This window comes from Scophthalmus maximus, chromosome 4, assembly GCF_022379125.1.
Source record: "Scophthalmus maximus strain ysfricsl-2021 chromosome 4, ASM2237912v1, whole genome shotgun sequence".
NCBI classification, from domain to species: Eukaryota; Metazoa; Chordata; class Actinopteri; order Pleuronectiformes; family Scophthalmidae; genus Scophthalmus; species Scophthalmus maximus.
In genome coordinates, this window is record NC_061518.1 from 13,704,973 (window position 1) to 13,724,516 (window position 19,544).

The 19,544-nt window shown below is 42.3% G+C and overlaps 2 protein-coding genes across 2 annotated transcripts; one reads left to right on the top strand and one right to left on the bottom strand.

The window, feature by feature from the left end:
- Positions 1-1,471: 1,471 nt before the first annotated feature.
- gnao1b (guanine nucleotide binding protein (G protein), alpha activating activity polypeptide O, b) lies at positions 1,472-8,763 on the top strand. The gene is made up of 8 exons (XM_035628472.2): positions 1,472-1,954; positions 2,059-2,101; positions 4,949-5,090; positions 5,402-5,562; positions 5,647-5,775; positions 5,907-6,036; positions 6,797-6,950; positions 7,070-8,763. The coding sequence occupies exons 1-8, from the start codon at positions 1,837-1,839 to the stop codon at positions 7,255-7,257; spliced, it is 1,065 nt and encodes a 354-aa protein (XP_035484365.1). The 5' UTR covers positions 1,472-1,836; the 3' UTR covers positions 7,258-8,763.
- A 566-nt stretch (positions 8,764-9,329) lies between these two features.
- cog4 (component of oligomeric golgi complex 4) lies at positions 9,330-19,242 on the bottom strand. The gene is made up of 19 exons (XM_035628992.2): positions 18,833-19,242; positions 17,875-17,957; positions 17,625-17,739; positions 17,100-17,274; positions 16,706-16,899; positions 15,855-15,960; positions 15,603-15,760; positions 14,577-14,635; positions 14,362-14,486; positions 14,128-14,246; positions 13,417-13,583; positions 13,001-13,166; positions 11,594-11,656; positions 11,371-11,484; positions 10,730-10,822; positions 10,566-10,649; positions 10,384-10,485; positions 9,939-10,067; positions 9,330-9,845 (listed from the first exon to the last, which is right to left on the bottom strand). Exons 1-19 carry the CDS (start codon positions 18,965-18,967, stop codon positions 9,711-9,713), a joined length of 2,322 nt encoding a protein of 773 aa, XP_035484885.1. The 5' UTR covers positions 18,968-19,242; the 3' UTR covers positions 9,330-9,710.
- Positions 19,243-19,544: the final 302 nt, after the last annotated feature.

A 19,544-nucleotide genomic window follows, 5' to 3' on the forward strand; every position in this document is an offset into this window, starting at 1 on the left:
TCAAATATAAATTTCACTGATGGATCGAGTCTCTGCTGGTTTCATTCAGAATCAACTGGAAAAATCCCAACCCCCCATTTACTCCACTTGACCGTCCGTCCAGATGTGATGTGTGGATTAGAAGCTTTTATCACACACACAGAAACACTTGTTTCTGCTATATGCTTTGACGACTACCCCCATTGTAGACACAGATTTATAAGTTATGATACACACACCTTGCCTTACATCAGCACTAACTGTAACTACCATAACAGAAACTTCAGGTTGTCAGGGTTTTTTTTGCGGTGGGGCGGTTATGATATTAAAAGGAGTTTTGCTCACATTTAAATTACACAATAAATTGCACACATTGGATTCTTCTTTTTTTTTTAAAGCTGACTAATATGATTTAAGACTAAATGTTTCAGTAGTTTTTGGGTCAAATAATATTTGAACGTTGAACATCCAACATTCAGACTACAATGAAGAGGATTAAACTCAAATTAATTTTCATAAATATTTAGCAATTTAGATTTTTTTTTATCTATAGTTTGGTTGGTGGCGAGTCCATCAATTATTACTTGGGTGGTCAAATTTGGTGTGACCTCAGTGGTCCTGGAAGTAAAGAAGCAGCAGCAACAACAACAACAACAACTCTTTGATTTCACATTTCTTTATGTTTAGAGTGACCAAGTTCTCGAGTTCTGCACAATTTAATGCTATACTTCATATTTCTATTTCACTGCACTTAAGAGGGAAATGTACTTCTTACTCCCTCTGAAATGTTGTGGGATCGAAATATAGAAATATAGATAAAATTAAGGCTAAATACTCTTCGCAATTATCTTTGTTATTATCTTTGTAAACATGTCTGGTAAGTGTAGAAGAGCAAACATTACCTTAAAAAACTTACAAGCTGCAGGTGTTTCACAGCCTTGTATATTCGGGATGAATGTATTATCAACTCAGAACATTTTGTCTTTTTGCTCCAAAATTTTGATTTGAATATAAAATTTGAACAAAATGACTAAAACCGTTAGTGAAATAAAACAGGAGGCAGAAATCAGTTCCTATCAAATGCAAACTAAGGTTTTTTTCCCCCACAGTTATGTAAATGTTGCATATGTTGTTAATATTGGATAAATGTGGTTAGGTTTCCCCCCCCCCCCCCCCCACCACCGGCTGTCGACGTGGTTGAACGTCCGTCGTCGACGGGGAGAAGTTGAACGAGTGACCGCGGACCGACACCGGGAGTCACGGACAACATCTTCCCGTCCCAAGTCGCTCCGGCGTGAATAATCTTTCACGGGCCCGGGATTAAAACCCTCGGCCGCGCTGACGTCACAGATTGTCTGCGGTAGGTGAGTCTCGCGCGGACACGGCCCCGCGCGCGCTCCCGCGCCCCTCCTGCCCGCCCCCGTGAACACATGCGATGAAATTGCTCGCGCTCGCTGTCATCATCATCATCATCTTCATCATCTCGGTCGTCGTCGTCGTCGGCAGCAGCAGCAGCAGCAGCAGCGCCGCCCTGTAGAGAGAGAGAGAGAGAGAGAGAGAGAGAGAGAGAGAGACACCCCCTCCCCACCTAACAACAACCCCAACCCCGCAGGCTCGAGCGCACCGACCCCACCTCCCAACCCCCTCTGAGCGAGGGGACGGTGCGAGACACACGCTCAGAGTCACGGAGAGAAGCGCGTCTCTGGATCCCGGCTCCGTTCTGCCCTCAATCCGGGGCCTAATGCTGTAGCGGACCGCGCAGAGGAGCGAGTGACAGAGACATCGCGCTTATCGAGAGTCTGCGAGGGACAGGGCGGACCGGGGCGACGAGACGGGATTGTTCACTCGCCTGGAAACATGGGATGTACACTGAGCGCCGAGGAGCGCGCCGCTCTGGACCGGAGCAAGGCCATCGAGAAGAACCTGAAGGAGGACGGGGTGGTGGCCGCCAAGGACGTCAAGCTGCTCCTGCTCGGTAAGAGGAGAGAGCCTGTCGGCCGCGGGGCTGCGGCGCGCGGAGGTGCTCTCCGTGGTTCTGATTTCACTGCTCTCACTCACTGTGCCTCCGTTTGTCCACAGGCGGCGGCGAGTCCGGCAAAAGCACCATCGTCAAACAGATGAAGTGAGTGTGATTTTGTATTTGTATTTGTATTTGTGTGTGTGGGGGGGGGGGGCGACGACGACAATTCAAAATCATCGAACACAGCCAGAGTAAAAGGCCCGAGATTGCGCCTCCGCTCTCTGCGCCGAGGCAGGGTGAGGAGCCGCCATGTTCCTCGAGGCCGGAGCCCCGGAGGAGTGCCGGTGACTCGAGCACCTCCTGCAGACCGACGGCGAGGCCGCGCCGGTGCGTCCCAGGGCGCTGTTCACGGCCCGGGTGCTGAAATGTACTTAACGAGGGTTTTACTTGACTACAGGGAGCGTGTGCGACTGGGGAGATGTGGGTGTTGTTCCTGTTCCTTTCTCTCTCTCTCTCTCTCTCTCTCTCTCCCCCCCCCCCCCCCCCTCTCCCCCTCTGTGTGTGTGTGTGTGTGTGTGTGTGTATGTGAATTACAGTGAGGTCACTACAGCTCCATTAGTGAATACCTCTGCTTTTAATCTTAATGGCTTTAAGTGCCCGATATCGCCGGGAGTACTTTGCCCATAAAGCGGATTTGCGCAGAAATATGGCTCCTAAAACCGCATCTAAACCTTCCCGTTTCTAAGCCAAATCGCCATTTGATGTTTTAAATCATTGTTGCTTGTTCCCTCTAAACCTCTTAGTTAAGTTTCTAGATGTTTCAGTCCCGGTAAAAGGCGCCGTGCATTGTGCATTTCGTCCCGAGACGCGTCTCACCCACCCAGTCTCTGCGGGCAGCGGTGATGAGTGTTTCGTCTCGGCCCCCTCCTGCTCAGCTCATCCCGGCCTGCACACCGCACTGACTGCGCCCTGCCTCCTCATCCCCTTCCCTCCATGCCCCGCTTCCTCCCCTTTCCTCCACCTCATTACCCTCCCTGTGGTCTCAGGTTGTCCATAGCTCCCTGCTCTGTCCTGAAGTCAAGGCACTGGGGCTGAATAGTGTTCACACACACACACACACACACACACACACACACACACACACACACACACACACCTCATGGTTTGTTTTAGCCCGAGCAGGCAAGAGATGGGTACTGTGGGCCACAAAGTTCAGGTATTGGAAGGTCAATCTAGTAATCTTACTCTTGCTGTGATTTGTCTGCTGATGATTTGATCACGCTGGGGCAGAGATTCTTCATTCTGTTTGATCCAGGCCTCATGGCTACCAGAGTCTGGAAGGGCGCAGAAAACAACTTTACAAAAGAAATTCCCCCCCCCCCCCAAAAAAAGAAGTGACCTTTAGTGAGAGAATATCACAGCTGATAAAATGCTCACAGTGGACCAGATCTGGCATAAATGGGCTACATGGATCAAACGAGAGCCAACTTGACTCGGTTGATGGAGGACGCAGCACTGACGGTGCTCATCAGTTGCAGCTGTAGAAATGTCAGCGTGTCTATTTTTACACTTTTCAGACACTGTGATTGGTCAGTTAAGTTATCATCCACTGCACATACTGCAGAGCTAAAATGATGAGTCCATTCAATTAAAAATTGATCTGCAACCATGTTGGATCATCCAATAATCCTTTGTTATGCAGAAGTGGGCAAAAAAGTCACCGGTTCTGACTTTTAAAAATGTGAATATTTACTGGTTGTTCCTCTTTTAAGGTTTTTGATTGTTGGTCGGACAGATAGAGCATTTTGTATTTGTCACCTTCAGCTCAAAAGAAAAGCATTAATCGCTAATGATATTTGCGGCATAACTGCATATTGATACAAACTTCTGTCTCCTCCTGGTGCTTCAGATTCAGTTTTTATTACATGGATTGAACATACGCTAAAATCACAAATCTTTGAAAACGACCTCCTCTTTCAGGGGTTCGTTCCCCCAGGAAAATGTTTAACCTTAGGTGATAAACGACCAAGATCCTGAAGAACCCAAAGATTTGTAAGTTATTTTAGAGCTGAAATTATAAGTTGATTATTCAATAAGTTGAAAATGAATTGATACATCTTTTTTTTGTGTAAAAATGCCAAACATTTGCTGGTTCCTGCTTCTTAAATATGAAGATTTTATGCTTTTCTTCTATATATTTGATAGTAAAATGAATGTCTTTAGACTGTTGATGGATTTCACCTTCACCTTTAGTTTTCACTATTTTCTACATTCATGGGAAATTCATCACTTCTCACTTTCCCAAAAGGTTTAATGTTTTTTTTCAAATAACTGTTCATATCTATGATAATATTGGAGGTGGTCTTTGATTTGGGCCAGGTGTCGACCCTCTTCTATTAAAAAACATCTTTTCAGAATGTCTACTGATGAAAAAAATCATGGGTAAAAACCATCTTCCACCATTAATATTAATATGGAGCATCAGTCACTGATCACATGCGGCAAACAGAAGCTGCTGAAGTTAAACTGTGGATTGCAGATTGTCAGTTTCAGGAGGTCTATGACTGATATATTGTGGATTCAGTGTATATATGAGGTTAGGATGCACTGGTCGGTAATTAATGTGGACCAGATTTCAAGGAGTTTAACGGCGTCATACTAAATGTAACAGTAGACTAGAGTGTAGTGAGATTGATTAGTGCTCCAACTGATTTTTCTCCATTGTCCGTCATAAATTATAAATGACTCAAGAATCACATTACTGTCCACGTAAAGATCAGAGACCCAGGATATGAGCAGTTCCTGTCCCATTGCACACAGGCATGTTTTTTATGTAGGAAGAAGGGCAAGAGCACTAACACTCAAAAATCAATTATCTGCCTACACATAAGGAGCTTTTATTTTGAAAAGGCATTTGTTTAAGACTCATGCAGGAACATATGGACATGTGAGACTTTTTTTGTCTGTTTAGTCTTGTGTCTCTGTGCTAATATCTGTGTGCGCCTGCAGGATTATCCATGAAGATGGCTTTTCTGGGGATGACGTGAAGCAGTATAAGCCCGTGGTCTACAGCAACACCATCCAGAGCTTGGCTGCCATCCTCCGAGCAATGGACTCACTGGGCATTGAGTTTGGGGACAAGGATAGAAAAGTTGGTCTTTACCTTCACCCTCCTGCTGAAATGTTCATCTACAGACAGACTGGAAACTGAGTTTATTTAATTATGCAACCTTGAAATCTAGGGGTTGAGATGTGATTCTTTAGATTTTCTGATAGTGTTGATGTAAATCACAATATCTGGGTTGAGACGTTTTAATTGATGCCCCTTGCATCAAACTACTAAAATCATTGTGTATAACGATTGCTAATACAAACAAGCCCATAGTGCCATTACAACAGATGACAAGAATTATAAAGAATCATGTTCCTCCTCTCTTGACCCTGTGAAATGTGTCCGCCCAGGCCGATGCTAAGCTGGTGTGTGATGTGGTCAGTCGTATGGAGGACACAGAGCCGTACTCCGCAGAGCTTCTTACGGCTATGAAGCGCGTATGGGCCGACGCTGGGACTCAGGAGTGCTTCAATCGTGCCCGGGAATACCAGCTTAATGACTCTGCACAATAGTGAGTAACGCGAAAGGACCCCCTTGTTGAAAAAAAAAGAGAATAGTATTCTGATCCACATTCTTGTTGATCTGCTGTCACCAGCTACCTGGACAGTCTAGACCGCATTGGGGCAGGGGACTACCAGCCCACAGAGCAGGACATCCTGAGAACCCGAGTGAAGACCACCGGTATCGTTGAAACCCACTTCACCTTCAAGAACCTCCATTTCAGGTAACATGCACAGAGTCGTTACGGCGTCGCAGCTCGCGACAAATTGACCTTTGTTTTGTTGGCATTTTGTCATTAGTTAGGTTCAGGGATTATAGCTCCGCGTCTGAACTGCCTCTTTGCACATTTTCCAGGCTGTTTGACGTGGGAGGTCAGAGGTCAGAGAGGAAGAAGTGGATCCACTGCTTTGAAGACGTTACTGCCATTATCTTCTGTGTTGCTATGAGCGGATACGACCAGGTGCTCCATGAAGATGAAACAACTGTAAGTGTGATGCCGTTATTGATCTGAATCTGTCTTATGCACAGTTCCTGGCGGGACTTTATTTACTGGGGCGTTGTGGTCAAGATGCATGACAAACGACTGCAGTGACACTGGTTCCCTTCTGGTCGGGAACCTAAAGATCAACATTTACAGACAGATGATGCCAGTATTTTGTGCTTTTATTCATTTTGCAATGTTTATGTAAATGGTCCAAAGACCTGCAGGATTTCAGAGTTTCTCTCACTACACAATTTATCTTAGTTACAAGTTAAGTTATATAGTTGACTGAGAGGGATTTAGAATCTGTACCACACCCTCTCTCCTTAGACAAAGAAAGTAATGAAGAAAAAAACCCACCACGCCCTTTCACAGTGAAACCACACAGAGCAACAGAGGATCTTTTTTTCCAGGGCAGTGAAACAACCACAACTACTTCTAATACACATTAAAATGATCTATTCATTGGCCATGTCTGAATGGATTATTTTGTTCTTTTCCTATGATATAAATTGTGTATGTGTGAGTTTTATTTCAGTTGAGGTTGGGCCAACCAATTTAGTTGTTCTGTTCCTCACTGATATTAAATAAAATACAAACCGTAAAACATCATCATCAACGACCTGGTAGTGTTTGATGAGTTATACATTCCGCTTTCAGTCAAAATGTGAAGTTTTGTATTTAGTGTTTCTGTAATGGTATGTAGCACCCCCACCTCCTCACTGTTACACTTACCTCAATGTCATATCTGTTCTTCCCGCAGAACCGCATGCATGAGTCGCTCATGCTCTTTGACTCCATCTGTAATAACAAGTTCTTCATCGACACCTCCATCATCCTCTTCCTCAACAAGAAGGATCTGTTCGCCGAGAAGATCAAGAAGTCGCCGCTGACGATCTGTTTTCCAGAATACACAGGTGGGTCCCGTCATTCACATTCACCTTCAATCAGAGCTGGATGCAGAGCAACGTGGTGAATATTAGTCCTTCATGCTCTCTGTTCTCTTCTCTCTCTCGTTCCTCTCACTTGTCTCCAGGTGCTAATACTTACGACGATGCTACTGCATATATCCAGGTTCAGTTTGAGAGTAAGAACCGCTCTCCCAATAAGGAGATCTACTGTCACCTGACCTGCGCCACAGACACAGGAAACATCCAGGTAGTGTTTGATGCCGTCACCGACATCATTATCGCAAACAACCTTAGAGGATGTGGCTTATACTGAGGCCTGGCCAAGCACAGAGGTTGTCATGGAGAGTATGAGGTGTTAATAATGATAATTTTGATGATACTTAAACACATAAATATGTAATTCTACACGTCCAAACGGACCCAAAGAGCTGCCGTCAGACACCACACTGGATTATTGCCATGATTTCTTCCCTTCGTCTCATTTTGTTTTCAGTATACAACCCCAGTTTTGTCATATCAAAATGTGTTTTTTGAGCTGAATGTTTCACGTTTTGTTGACGAATTTGCCAACAACTGGGAAGACAGAAGACGCAACACCAGGGGTTTTTTCAGCCCGAGTCTTGTTTTGCAAAAGCTCAGCCTAGAAAATACACCATGAGCGGCGTGCAATATCATTTTTAAGCACAATGTGGAATATTGTCTCATTCTTTTATGTAATATTTATTTGGGAAAGTCTCGAAGGCATTTACATCTGTACTGAATACAACCTCTGGTGCTCCGTCGAGCTGCCGTGTGTGAAGGTGGAGATGTTGATTATGATGTTGGGGAGGTGCTGTACTCGTGGCTGAGGGTTGTGGCTGGAAAGAAGGAGGCTATTTTCACTTTCAGATGGGACAAAGCTCCCTGCTCCTTCAGCACCACACATGACTGAGTAGCCTGCAGGTCTGTTCCACTCTCTGTTTTCTCTTTTACTCAAAACATAATGAGAGGATTCTTCTGCTCAGAGTGGCTGCCCATTTCCATTGGCCTCCTATAGAATGAGGAAACACTAGTCAGCCAATGAAATCTAAAAAAAAAAAAAAAAGAAGAAAAAAGTAATATCTGTGCCAACCATCTGAGAATGGCGGGGGGAGGGTTGGGATAAGAAATCACAGCTCACACATTCAACTATTACTATTTAAGTAACACAACATATTATTGTCATCGAATAATTAAATTAAACCTCATGCCCGACATGCCTCCTCCTACCTCCTGAAATCCTGTGCCACATATTTATTTCCTGTCAAAAACACTGATACTGGTCTACGGTTCAGAGGGTAGAAAGCAGCCCTCCAATGACATCTTGTTCTCTGTGTGGTGCTTTACCCTTTGGTGTGAATCTGTGTAGAAATAGAAGACTGCACATTGAGAACAATATTATTTGAGGCAGCCTCTTTCTGGGGAGTTGGGATTTCGTTTTTTCTTTTTTTAACCCTTCTCTCCCCTGATCTGTAAACAGGGAACCACTATCCTGTCACGTTCCTCTTCTCACAGAGGAAAAGTACAGCTCTCCATTTTCACCTGTGCACCCAGGAATTCTTCCTCCCATCCCTGTATACTCTTACCTATCACATATCAGTCCCCATCTCCTATCTTCACCTTAAAAGCACCGTACTGTATATATATATATTATGATTATACCAGATTTTTTTTTTTACTGTGAATGTTTTTGTGCTGCACCCCATCCTATTCGGTAGTTTATTGGTTGCTCTCATGTGGAATGTTTGTGCTGAGCCAATCGAATGTTGTGTTTACATTAAAGCCACACTTTTCCTAACGAGCCCCGTGTTCATGGTCCGAGTCTGATTGCACCAGAGAAAGTAAAAGGGTCACGACAAACCGTGAGATCGCAGCGCTGTCCGCCGAGCAAAGGTTTAAAAACACATGCTGACCCGCTTTGGTCTGGAGTGTAATAAGGTTATACTAGGGAATAAGGCTGAATATTATGAGGATGTAAATCTTTTAATGCTTCATTACCTGGTGAACACACAGCTTTGTATTTAGTGTCAGAAATATGTAATAAAAGATTGGGAACAGGTCTCAAATGGCAATAGGGCAGCACTTCGTAAAATGTGGCGGATGGCAGGGATCAGGAGCATCGCACAGTGACTCTCAATTTATTAGGTTAAAAGTGTTCCATCATCACAGACGAGGAGCTATTCATATATTGAATGACTGGGCTGGATCAGCTGTCTGACCTGCTTCTGTCAGTTTAATGGGTATGATGTTCATTACCGCTCCGACAGCCGCAGAGCTCCACGCCTCAGTCCCAGTGTGTCCTCGTTTCTCAGCACCAGTTACAGGTTAAAAGGTTCCAATTCCCACTGTGACACAATTACACACATACACTTTTAATTACACGTTTAATAGAATATTCTCATGTTTTACAGTTCACTAATAGTTTGCCGTTCCTGCCACGTAACCACAAGCTCTGGCACAAAAAAACACGAGCAGAAGCTCTAATTCAGGCTGACATTTTGTGGAACAGAAGGCAGTTTGAAAACCAGACTGAAATCTCCTAAAAGAGTATTTAAACGTTTATTGTTTCCCAAAATAATAATAATACTAATATTTAAAAAAATCCAAAGCCATTTGCCCGCGCCCCGGCCAACATCCATTTACAGGAACATGGATTAAAACCTGGATTGTGCAGAGCTCTTTAGAGAAATGCATCACAAGGTGGGTACTGCACAACAGTCACTGATAACCAGGAAACTGGCTAATGAGTTACAGTCTCAGCCTCTTGATGTCTTCACTTCTGAAGTCAATACGCAGTGCCAGAACCTGACGCACCTCCGCCGGGGTCAGCCGCCATGTCAGGGGGCCTGAGTTAGGCCCCCAGTAATCCAGGATCTCGGTAACCTGCATTGGAAATGGGAACAAGTGAGCCTGTGTAAACCAGATTCCTCAGTCAAAGATTCTTTACTGGGTAAGATAAAACTATAAATTCATTACCCGCTCCAAGTTGAGGATGGTGGCCATTTGTGTGAGACGAGCAAACTTATCCCTGATGGTCCAGGTGGTCACGGTGGTGAGGTACGCCACAAGAGACCGGAGCTCTTTATCGAACTGCAGCCCACCAAGCTACAACAACACGAGCACCATGGTGTCAAACAAAATAAATCTGAATATGTTATTATACAATGATGATTTATTTTTTAAATTCAAGCCTTAGTGTTGGACACAGTATGAGAATTTATCTAGAGCTTTTCTGGAAAAAAACACAATGCTCAAAATAGGAACTGCTAACGTGCCAGAAGGAAGCAACCCTCCGACAGGCCTGGATTCATTAATAAATCATCGCTGGAGGCTTTTCACAGTGTGTGTCAATGATGTGATGTGACAAGATGTGATGCACCGGGAGCTTGGTGCCACCTGGTGGCTGAACTCAGCCGCTCACCCTGCTGAATGAGCATTTGAGGACGGTCTTCTCCATCTCGATAGATATCAAGCTGGTCATCAGGCTGGTGAGAGTTTCGTAGATGACAGGAGAGAGGGCCGTCTGGTGAGGATGAAGAACAGAGACGAGGGTTCAAAACAGAGAACATACACACAAAGCGTTTGCTCGAATGTTGCAGATACCTTGAACTCTGCCATGAGCTGCTCCACGTTGACAATGAGCTGCTGCACCCAGGGATCATTAGCTTCGTAATCGTTGAACTCCTCCTGTGAGGAAGACCAGCAGTTGCAGTGACATGTCTTATTGACGTATGTTTTATTTCTGTGCAGGTTTCTGAGACCATTACCTCCTCTATGTTATGTGAGATTGCCAGGAAGCTGCTGATCCAAGGTTTGACCTGAGGCTTTACTGCTGTTGTGTTTAACTCAGTCAGACCTTCCTGTGAAACAAAATAACATCAGGGCATCAAACTTTTATCACTCAGTGGATGGTCAAAGAGTCTCTTTGTACCATGAGTGGGCCTGAATTATACTCATGAACACCAAACAAACATGCATGCGCCTTACTATCCTGTGACTTTCACAGTAAACAAGTGTCAAATGAATAAAACTAGAAATGCACTCAGTAGAGCGCAAACCTCCGCCAAGGCTTAAGCCCCATCTCGAAAGTAAAAAGAAAAACTTCCTGGAGCTGCCCATTTATCTGTATCCACTCCAAAATTGAATGGGTTCTTCATTGGGGGATGCCCCACCCCTCCACACAATGTCATGGCAATTAGTTAAGAGGTTTTTTTTTTGCAATCCTGCTGTTTAACTAACAAACAGACAAACAAAAGATGAAAACATAACCTAAAAAAAAAATCCCTCTACTGTGTACTTCTACTATCTAAGTCTCAGCTGACAACCACTGTTCAATATATATATATATATATATATATATATATATATATATATACTGTATGTATTTGCTTGTGTGTGTGTGTCCAACCTGTAAGAAGTCTTTGAACTTTGTGGACGTGTTGACGAGGTCGGACAAACAGCTCTCAATCTTTGCTTGGTCACCAGACCCGCCCCCCTGACTGAACAACTTGGAGCAGTCGTTCTGCAAGGTAATTAAAAAAAGGAAAATTGTTGAGAATTGTTGAGCTTTACTTAAAATAAATGTGATACAGAGAAAAAAGGCAGAGCATTGGTAAAGATGTGAATCTTACCTCTAGATTCCTCTTCAAAGTCGTGATGTTCTCACTACACACCTCCACGTTATTAAGAGTCACCTGTGATGGAAAGAAAAGAAGTGTGAACCAAAATGATGTAGCTCTCCAATCCCTTAGTTTATTCCAGTAATTGGTTGCCTCACAGATATTTTCATTGACAGAACCGGTTGGGACACTGAGACTGACACAACTGACTTGGAGTAATGTTCAAGTCCCATTTCCACTTGTAATTTAGTTTGATCTCTTAAATATTTATGCCTGCTGCCCTAGAAGCCACACACTCAGAATTAATAATGGTAACTCTTTGTTTGATGGGTCACATATTTAACAATTTGAATAGAATGAATGGGAACATTAGTTATTAATAATTTATCCATCTCCCATATAATCAGTAGCAAATAGATTGGGAGTTTTTCCCCGAAAAATATCCTATTAATTTACAGCTAAATATCAGCTTTTAAAAAAAACCTAAATCAAGATTTCCAAGAAATGAGTTGGAAAATACAAGACTGTTAGATAAACTGTTAGTGTAATAACATGAGTTTTAACATTCATCCATTATTTGCCCATTCTTCGTTTAAATTTTTCTCATATAATTTGGGGAAAAGTGAACATTTTGGCTTCCAAGGTAAAACTAGTGTGTCTGATTTCAATTTAACATTTGACAATTGGGTTAAAAGGTTTTTGAAGTAGTGCTTCTTTCAACTGAGAGCCGTTTTAAAAATTTAAACACTACTTGCATTACTCAAATTAGAGAGGGTTATTCATGCATTTTATTCCTCATCTAAAATTTCAGCTGCTCTCTTAAAGAAACCCTGAAAGCTGAAGCAACGATTAAAGAAGAGTCCAAAATAGAACACAGGACACATTTTTTCAAACACTGCGGTCAGGTGCCTGACCAACTCCACAACTATAAGTGAAAGTTCAGTAAATAGACACAGTTTATAGGTATTCCTTCTCCTGGAAACACTTTTGCATTTTGGTGGAAGATTTAACTTTTCAGCTACTCGCATCATTTTATAAAAGAGAACTGCTCGAGCCCCAGAGATTCACAAATATGTCACTGTGCGTGTGTCAGGATTATAGAAAGTAACACAAACAGGTTTTTGCTTCACAGTCCTCAGTGGTGACATAATGCGAAAAAAAACATGCGCAACAAATATTAGACTTAACGAACATTCAGGTTACAGTACATTTTGTACACTTTCCATTGAATCCATCCTTCTCTGACTGCTGTGTTATGACTGCAACATGAAATCATGTCCCTAAAACTTAATTTTTATCATTGACAGACTAACCTTCACTGTCTAAAAGCAAAGTGTGTGAGTGTGTATGTGTGTGTGTGTGTGTGTGTGTGTGTGTGTATGTGAGTGTCTATGAGTGTAACTCTCCATGCTTCCTTACCAGAAACGCAGCCTTGGCGTGTTCAGCGCTCTCGATGCTCATAGTGTTGAACTTGCCCTGTTGCAGGCTGCTCTGCATCATACTGACTGCGCTGCTGACACCACGCTGGATGTCCTGAAGCGTCGTAGCCGGGAAGCCCTGACGCAGCTTATTGTACAACACCTCCCTGACAGGTGAAGAGAGAGGGACGGGGCAGGAGGAGGCAAATACATGAATGAGATGTAAAAAAAAAAAAAAAAAAAACACAAAATCAAAAAAACAAACAATGGTACCCTCTTATAGTGATCACGGTTACAGAGATCAACCGTCTAGTGTATATGCCTCTAAAAAGCTTGGGACCGAATCATTACTGTACAATAGGCTGTTAAAGTAATTTGCCTTCAGTCACCGGGGCAGAGAGAGAGAGTGGTGAGCACCTGAAATCAGACTCCAGCACAGAGTTTGCGTGGTTGATCATGGCACACAGGCAGTCGATGCTGGAGCTGGACAAAGCTCTGCTGATACACTTCTTCACAATGTAGAAACAGTCATCCACCATGCTGGAGGTCAGCTGTCCCTTTTCATATGTATCCATGGCAACAGCCTGGGGAGGAAAAATCATTTTATTTTATGAAGCTTTACTCATTCTGATAAGTAGGCTTTACATCCTAATACAATATTATTTAGGCATATAACACTTGGATTTCTTATAAAATAATAACAACACCAAACATAACACTGTTTTCATGTTATTTACATGTGTTGAATTCTGTTTTTAAGAGGGTTACATGGTTCTTTCATTGTCTAAATTGGTGTTTATCAACTACAACAGTACAACACCAAATTAATAAAATGATAACTATAATAATACACTTCATTTGTACAGCACTGTTCTTTTAAAGGTTACAAATTACTTCACAAAAGTATAAAACAACAATAAAATTAAAGAAAAATTTTAATTCACACAGAGATAAAAGCTTATTTTAGTGTTGCATTCCTTTTTCACACCGTCAGGCGTATTATGGACAGTTAAAAAAAGGAGGAGAGGCAAATTTCAATTTCATTTTCCCCCCACATGCATTGTTCTCAGATTATTTTTTCAGATAAACACATATTGAAGAAATGCAATATAAAACGGAATAATGTACCTTGTTGACCGACTCCCTCATGTAGTATTCTTCCATTGGAATATAGTAGCCAATCAGCTCCTGCATTGTCGTGCTCAGCAGACAATGTTTCAGCAGCTTCTCCACATTTTGATGATGCTCTGGGTGTTCAAATATGGAAGAAAAAAAGATGAGTGGGGTCCAGAAATCACATTCAAACATCACATCTCACAAAGGCATCTTTTCATACATAATCACATTTTAATATATATCTACCCTGTGTGATGCTCTGAGCATCTTCAACTTCAAAATCCGCCATCATGCGACGACGCAAAAAGCGCAGGTAGAGCTCTGCCCGTGCGTTCATCAGGGTTACTTCTGACAGTACTGGGTCCAGTTCCCTGTTCACGTAAGACAGAAGCATAAACAAAAACACTACGGAGACAAACATAGAGGGGAACGCCACATGTTACGGAGATAAACTTGAATACCTGGGCTCGATTATCTCCCCTGGGACGCTCTTCATCATGCTGCTCTGTACGATCTGGAACTACAGGACAGATTCAATGTAACAGTCGGTTAGATTGTGACTCGAGGGAGCCTCCACTTTGCCAGACTTGATGGATGAAAAGTGACCCCATTTGCAGGTAGAAATGATTCTCTTTCTTATGCTGTTTTCAGAGATGAACTCCGTAAAATGTCCGGAAAATTGGGTCTGGAGTTTGCCGTTCACATATGAAGAACGCAGCAGGAGATCGTCTGAGTCAGACACGTTCACAACGGCGGGAAAATTTCCCGAACCATTCAGGCGAGGATTGGCGCCTTAGTAGAGCGCCCATTCACCCGCCGTGAGTCTTCCAGAGATTTTCCTGTTGTATTCTCATATGGGCTCACACAGACATTTTCCAGAAACTTCACCAGGGGGCTGGCAGAAAACGTTCGACAAAATGTTCTGAGCAACATTTTGCTGTCAGAAACGTTATGGAAAATGTACTTCAGCTTTAGATTTATAATGAAAGAATATAGATATAATTATAATTATACATGTAGATTAGAAGAGGCAGAATATGGAGAACTCATTATGAGTTGTTGAAATAATTTCAACGAATACATTTGTAAAAAAAGAACTAGTCTAGATTGAGACACTAGATTAAAGCACATAAATATAAGACAAATTGAGCCCAAAACATAATGGTATTTAATCTGACATTAAAACGAAAACTGGTCATTTGTAACTCTATTAAATTGATTAAATGCAAAGTTAATGTTGCTGAAAATAGTTTGTGCCATTAAAGGTTTCTTTTCTGGGAGATTCCAGTAAGGTTTCATTTTCATAGCAGCCCGTCAGAAGATTATCACCCATCATGTACTGACATCATCTGTAGTCTGACCATATTCACCGGTAATATAAAAAGTTCAACAGTGACAACAGTAACAACACAGGAACATACATATCATGGGAGAAACTGAATTAGTAGAGTCGTTTTCGAGGAACAGGGCCCAGATGTCATTCTAACCTTGTTGTGGTATCCTCTCTGCTGGATGAACTTGTCGACTATTTTCTGAGCCTGTCGGTCACATTCCTGCTGCAGATGAGTGATGAGCGTGTACAGATGCCCTGGACCGTAATACGTCTCCACTATAGGCTGATGAGTCTCGATGACACGAGCAATGCCTGTAAACACACTCCAGTGAATCAGTGGAGTCAACACAAAGCTAAAAAATAAAAATGTACAGAGACACACTGAGTATCAGGCATGTGTTCTCACCTTCCAACAGCAGAGTCAGAGTGTCTGCAAATACCAGCAGTGCTCTCTTCTCACCCAGGTCTCCTCCTGTAGCTAGAAGCAGGTTCTCCTCAGCTTTGAAGGCAAGCTGTGAGTGAGTGTGACAAAATACAGACAGAAAAATTATGAACATTGTACGATCAGGATCAAAATGGTTTACTGTAACATATCTGGGACTATATCTGTCTAAAAGACAAAGATATCTGGTTTAGCGATCCCACGTAACCAAAACATGTCTCCAAACGCCTTCTCACCTTGTTAATATAGCAGACAGACACATGTATTTCAGGATGAGAAAAAAAAATTCTCCAAATTTTAGCATTTAGCTGACACTCAAAATACGACTGTAACATCAGGATAAACTCAAATTACAAGTTTGAATTTACAAGCGACAAACAGTGAGGAGACCCCATCTTCCAGTAGACAGTAAATAACAGGAACATGGACTAAGGCAGTCTGCATCTCAACTAAAGATACACTTTTCTCTAAATCTGTTATTTCAATAGAAAGAATACACAAGTTCTAATAATGGATGCAGAATCGCCATCTATGTTTCAAAAAAATACCGAAACAACTAGGGGATACAATATTGCAGTGTTAAGAAATCCATAAAAACATAATGGATGAGCACCATAAACTAATTATCCATTAATTTACCCCTGGCCCCAATTTTCCAATATCCTGGACTCTACATTAAAAACTACACAGGACTGAAAACACAAAAGTGGTGGTAGAAGAATAAGAGCAGAGAGGAAACTCTTTATACTCTTTGAGGAATTAAAAGTGGCAGCCTCTCCCACGCTTGAGCGTGTCTCGTGGAGTTTCCTACTGACCTGACTGCAGAGATATTGACCGAAGCGAGCCAGGCCCTGCTGGTGGAGGCCCAGCAGAGGGAAGATCTTGAAAAACCTTTCCACCTGCGCAAGGTCAACTGCAGCCACAGCTTCGTCAAGCTTCTCAGCAACTATGACCTTTAGTTTCTGTTCTGCCTCCTGCAGCATGACCAGACTGGCATCCACAGCACTGCCTGTGGGGACAAGAGTCTGTCCAGTGACGGCAAAAACGTATACAGGCACAGGAATAGATTCAACACTATAGAGTAACATACAGTGCAGTGGGAACTGACAAATTCAAAGGGAAAATTGTACAAAGACAAAACAAGATACTTCTTCATTGCAGTAAAAGAGTGTATTGTGTGCAATGGCAGAAAGGTACTAGGCCTCGTACTTTCTTCTCCCTGCCTGCTCAGCTCAATAACCGACTGGTCCAGAGAAAGGTATCGATGGATGTGAGCAGCTGCCTGTTCATAATCTTCGTTGCGCAGAGCCGTCTGGACGCCGTCCGTGCAGAACTTCAGATCCAGGATATCATCGGCACGCTGGATGACGTTATACAACCGAGTCTACAAAAACATAATATTCATTTGATAAATGCTGCCTCTGGAAATCTCTTTGTTTTGGATGCCGGGTCATAGAGACTGCCTCACAGAGAACGTTGTTCAAAACTTCTTTGGGATTTAAATCACTCTGCAGAGATTGTATATGTAAGAAATTTGCATAATGCAGCCCATTGCAACAGTGCTCCAATAAATGCTTCCTTCATGAAGGTTTTAAGGTTCAATTTCTTTTGAGTGGTGTAGACGAATTATGGTAACATTAGAAGAGATTGTATGTTATCATCACTTATATCAGTCCACACAGCCAAGAAATCCTCTTCTAAATTTTTTTTTAAAAAAGGCTAACGTGTTTTTACCTTGGCCAGGTCTAGCTGTCTGACTTTGCGGCTCACGTTTTCAGCCAGGCTGCAGGTAAATGTGATCATGCCAGACAGTTGACGGGCATCTCCTGCGATCAACTGCAGGTTGGGCCTGAAAAGCAAAGAGGCCACATTTTGCACATCACAACACATCTTGTTTTGTAATGATCATAGACTGTAGAGGTTTGGGCTCGAACCAGAGATAATAATGATCCTATTTAGCTCCTGTAATCTGTGAAAACTGTACCCCATCCTCTGCAGTGCCAGCATCTTTGTGTGAATGGCCCCCTCCTGCCCCATCTGTCTGTCCAGCTCCACTTCCACTTCTTTCTGTAGTGAACAGAAAACAAAACATGAAATGAGTCCTGTCTTTTAACAGTCTCAAAAAAAGATATTCATCATTGATGATTGAATTAAGAGCTGAAGGATCCAGGCTGTACAGATCTGTACTGAAGTAATGTAAAAAACAAAAAAACAATAACAAATCAATGGATGATCAATGATAACATTAATTTAACAACTAAAATTGTTAAATGATGAAGCAGTAAATCTTCACAGTTGATGAGATGGAACACATTTTTTAAATTTGAATTATTTTAACTATTCTAATATAAGTCATATATGTATAGGATTGTGTGTTATTATGGATGCATAGTATATCAATTAAACAAATGACTTAATATAGTAGAGTCCAAGTACAGTATGTCCACATGAAATGTAGTGAAGTAGAAAACTAAAAGGAAAGTATCAGTATTTGAGTAAAGTATTGAGTTATATATTCCACCACTGTTTGGAGAAGGGGTGTTTGTTTTGATGACTTATGTTTCCTTCGTAAAAGCAGATCAGCATTTAATCACAAATAGATTCATTTATATCAGATTCATTTATATCCTAACATAAGTCTCATCCTGGAACCTCTTCAGCAGTTGGTGCCATTTGACAGGTGTTGTCTTTTGGACATTATTTGACTTCACCCTGGTCTTCCGCATTGTCCACAAAACAGGAAGTATAACCCCCAAAGATAAGTTATTAGTTTGGTTGTCATTTGTTCATTCACATATCATATGTTAGAGTTGTGTTTCTCAGCTGCGTTTTGATCCAGCAGCAGCGTCCGCGATGTTTCCGCGGAGGATCGACAAGGAAGCGACGGTTTGTTTACACCGCCAACGATCAGGTTGGTCGTTGGCGGTGGGATTTATACGAACCTCCTCCGCGCAGAGCTGCTGGTAAACTCTCTCCAGATCCTCCAGCTCCGTCAGCGCAGAGATGGTGTCCATGCTGACGGAGGACACCGAGCCGGAGTCACATCTTCTGGCCGCCACGGCTCCGCTGTCTGCCATCTTCCGCCACCTAAACACCGGGCCAGGAGGAAGTTGTCCCTCCGTTTATCCTGTCAGGCAGCGCCTCTTCGCCTAGAATTGTGATAAGACTAGAACTTCTACTCTTCTACTTCGTCTTAAAATGTGGCCGAGCGCATCTCCGAGCAGGAAAGTAACATCATGCTTTAACGTTGATGACACAAACCATTTACTATTAACTATTTCCCCCCCGGGCTGCAGCAGGGGACAAGGACAACCTGAGAAGTCGATCTCTGGGTAAAATTGTAGGCCGATTATAAACACGTCATATTCTGGGCATGCGCAGTACTGTTTTATATTTAAAGGACACGTTCATAATTTTCCGCCTTTCTTGAAACAATGTAACACAATATTACGTTAACCTGAGACTTCAAAATATGGATTTAATTAAAATTAAGTGAATATCTTCCAAAATTAAAGACATTTCAGTTCTAAATCCCTACTATATTTACTATCCCTCCATTGAAATTCAAAAGAAAAATTCTAAGAAAATTAGATTTGACATTGAAATTGTTATCGTTATTGAATATTATTATTTTTAGTTCATATGGTGCTTGAG

What these genes read in the sequence shown, in the direction of transcription:
- gnao1b (XM_035628472.2), top strand. Translation starts at nt 1,837, where the DNA reads ATGGGATGTACACTGAGCGCCGAGGAGCGCGCCGCTCTGGACCGGAGC. An exon ending in TTGGGGACAAGGATAGAAAA is followed by an intron (nt 5,091 to 5,401) that starts GTTGGTCTTTAC and finishes GTGTCCGCCCAG; the next exon opens with GCCGATGCTAAGCTGGTGTG. An exon ending in TCCATGAAGATGAAACAACT is followed by an intron (nt 6,037 to 6,796) that starts GTAAGTGTGATG and finishes TTCTTCCCGCAG; the next exon opens with AACCGCATGCATGAGTCGCT.
- cog4 (XM_035628992.2), bottom strand. Translation starts at nt 18,967, where the DNA reads ATGGCAGACAGCGGAGCCGTGGCGGCCAGAAGATGTGACTCCGGCTCG. An exon ending in GTGCTGGAGTCTGATTTCAG is followed by an intron (nt 13,167 to 13,416) that starts GTGCTCACCACT and finishes TTCACCTGTCAG; the next exon opens with GGAGGTGTTGTACAATAAGC. An exon ending in ACGCCAAGGCTGCGTTTCTG is followed by an intron (nt 11,657 to 13,000) that starts GTAAGGAAGCAT and finishes TTTCCATCACAG; the next exon opens with GTGACTCTTAATAACGTGGA.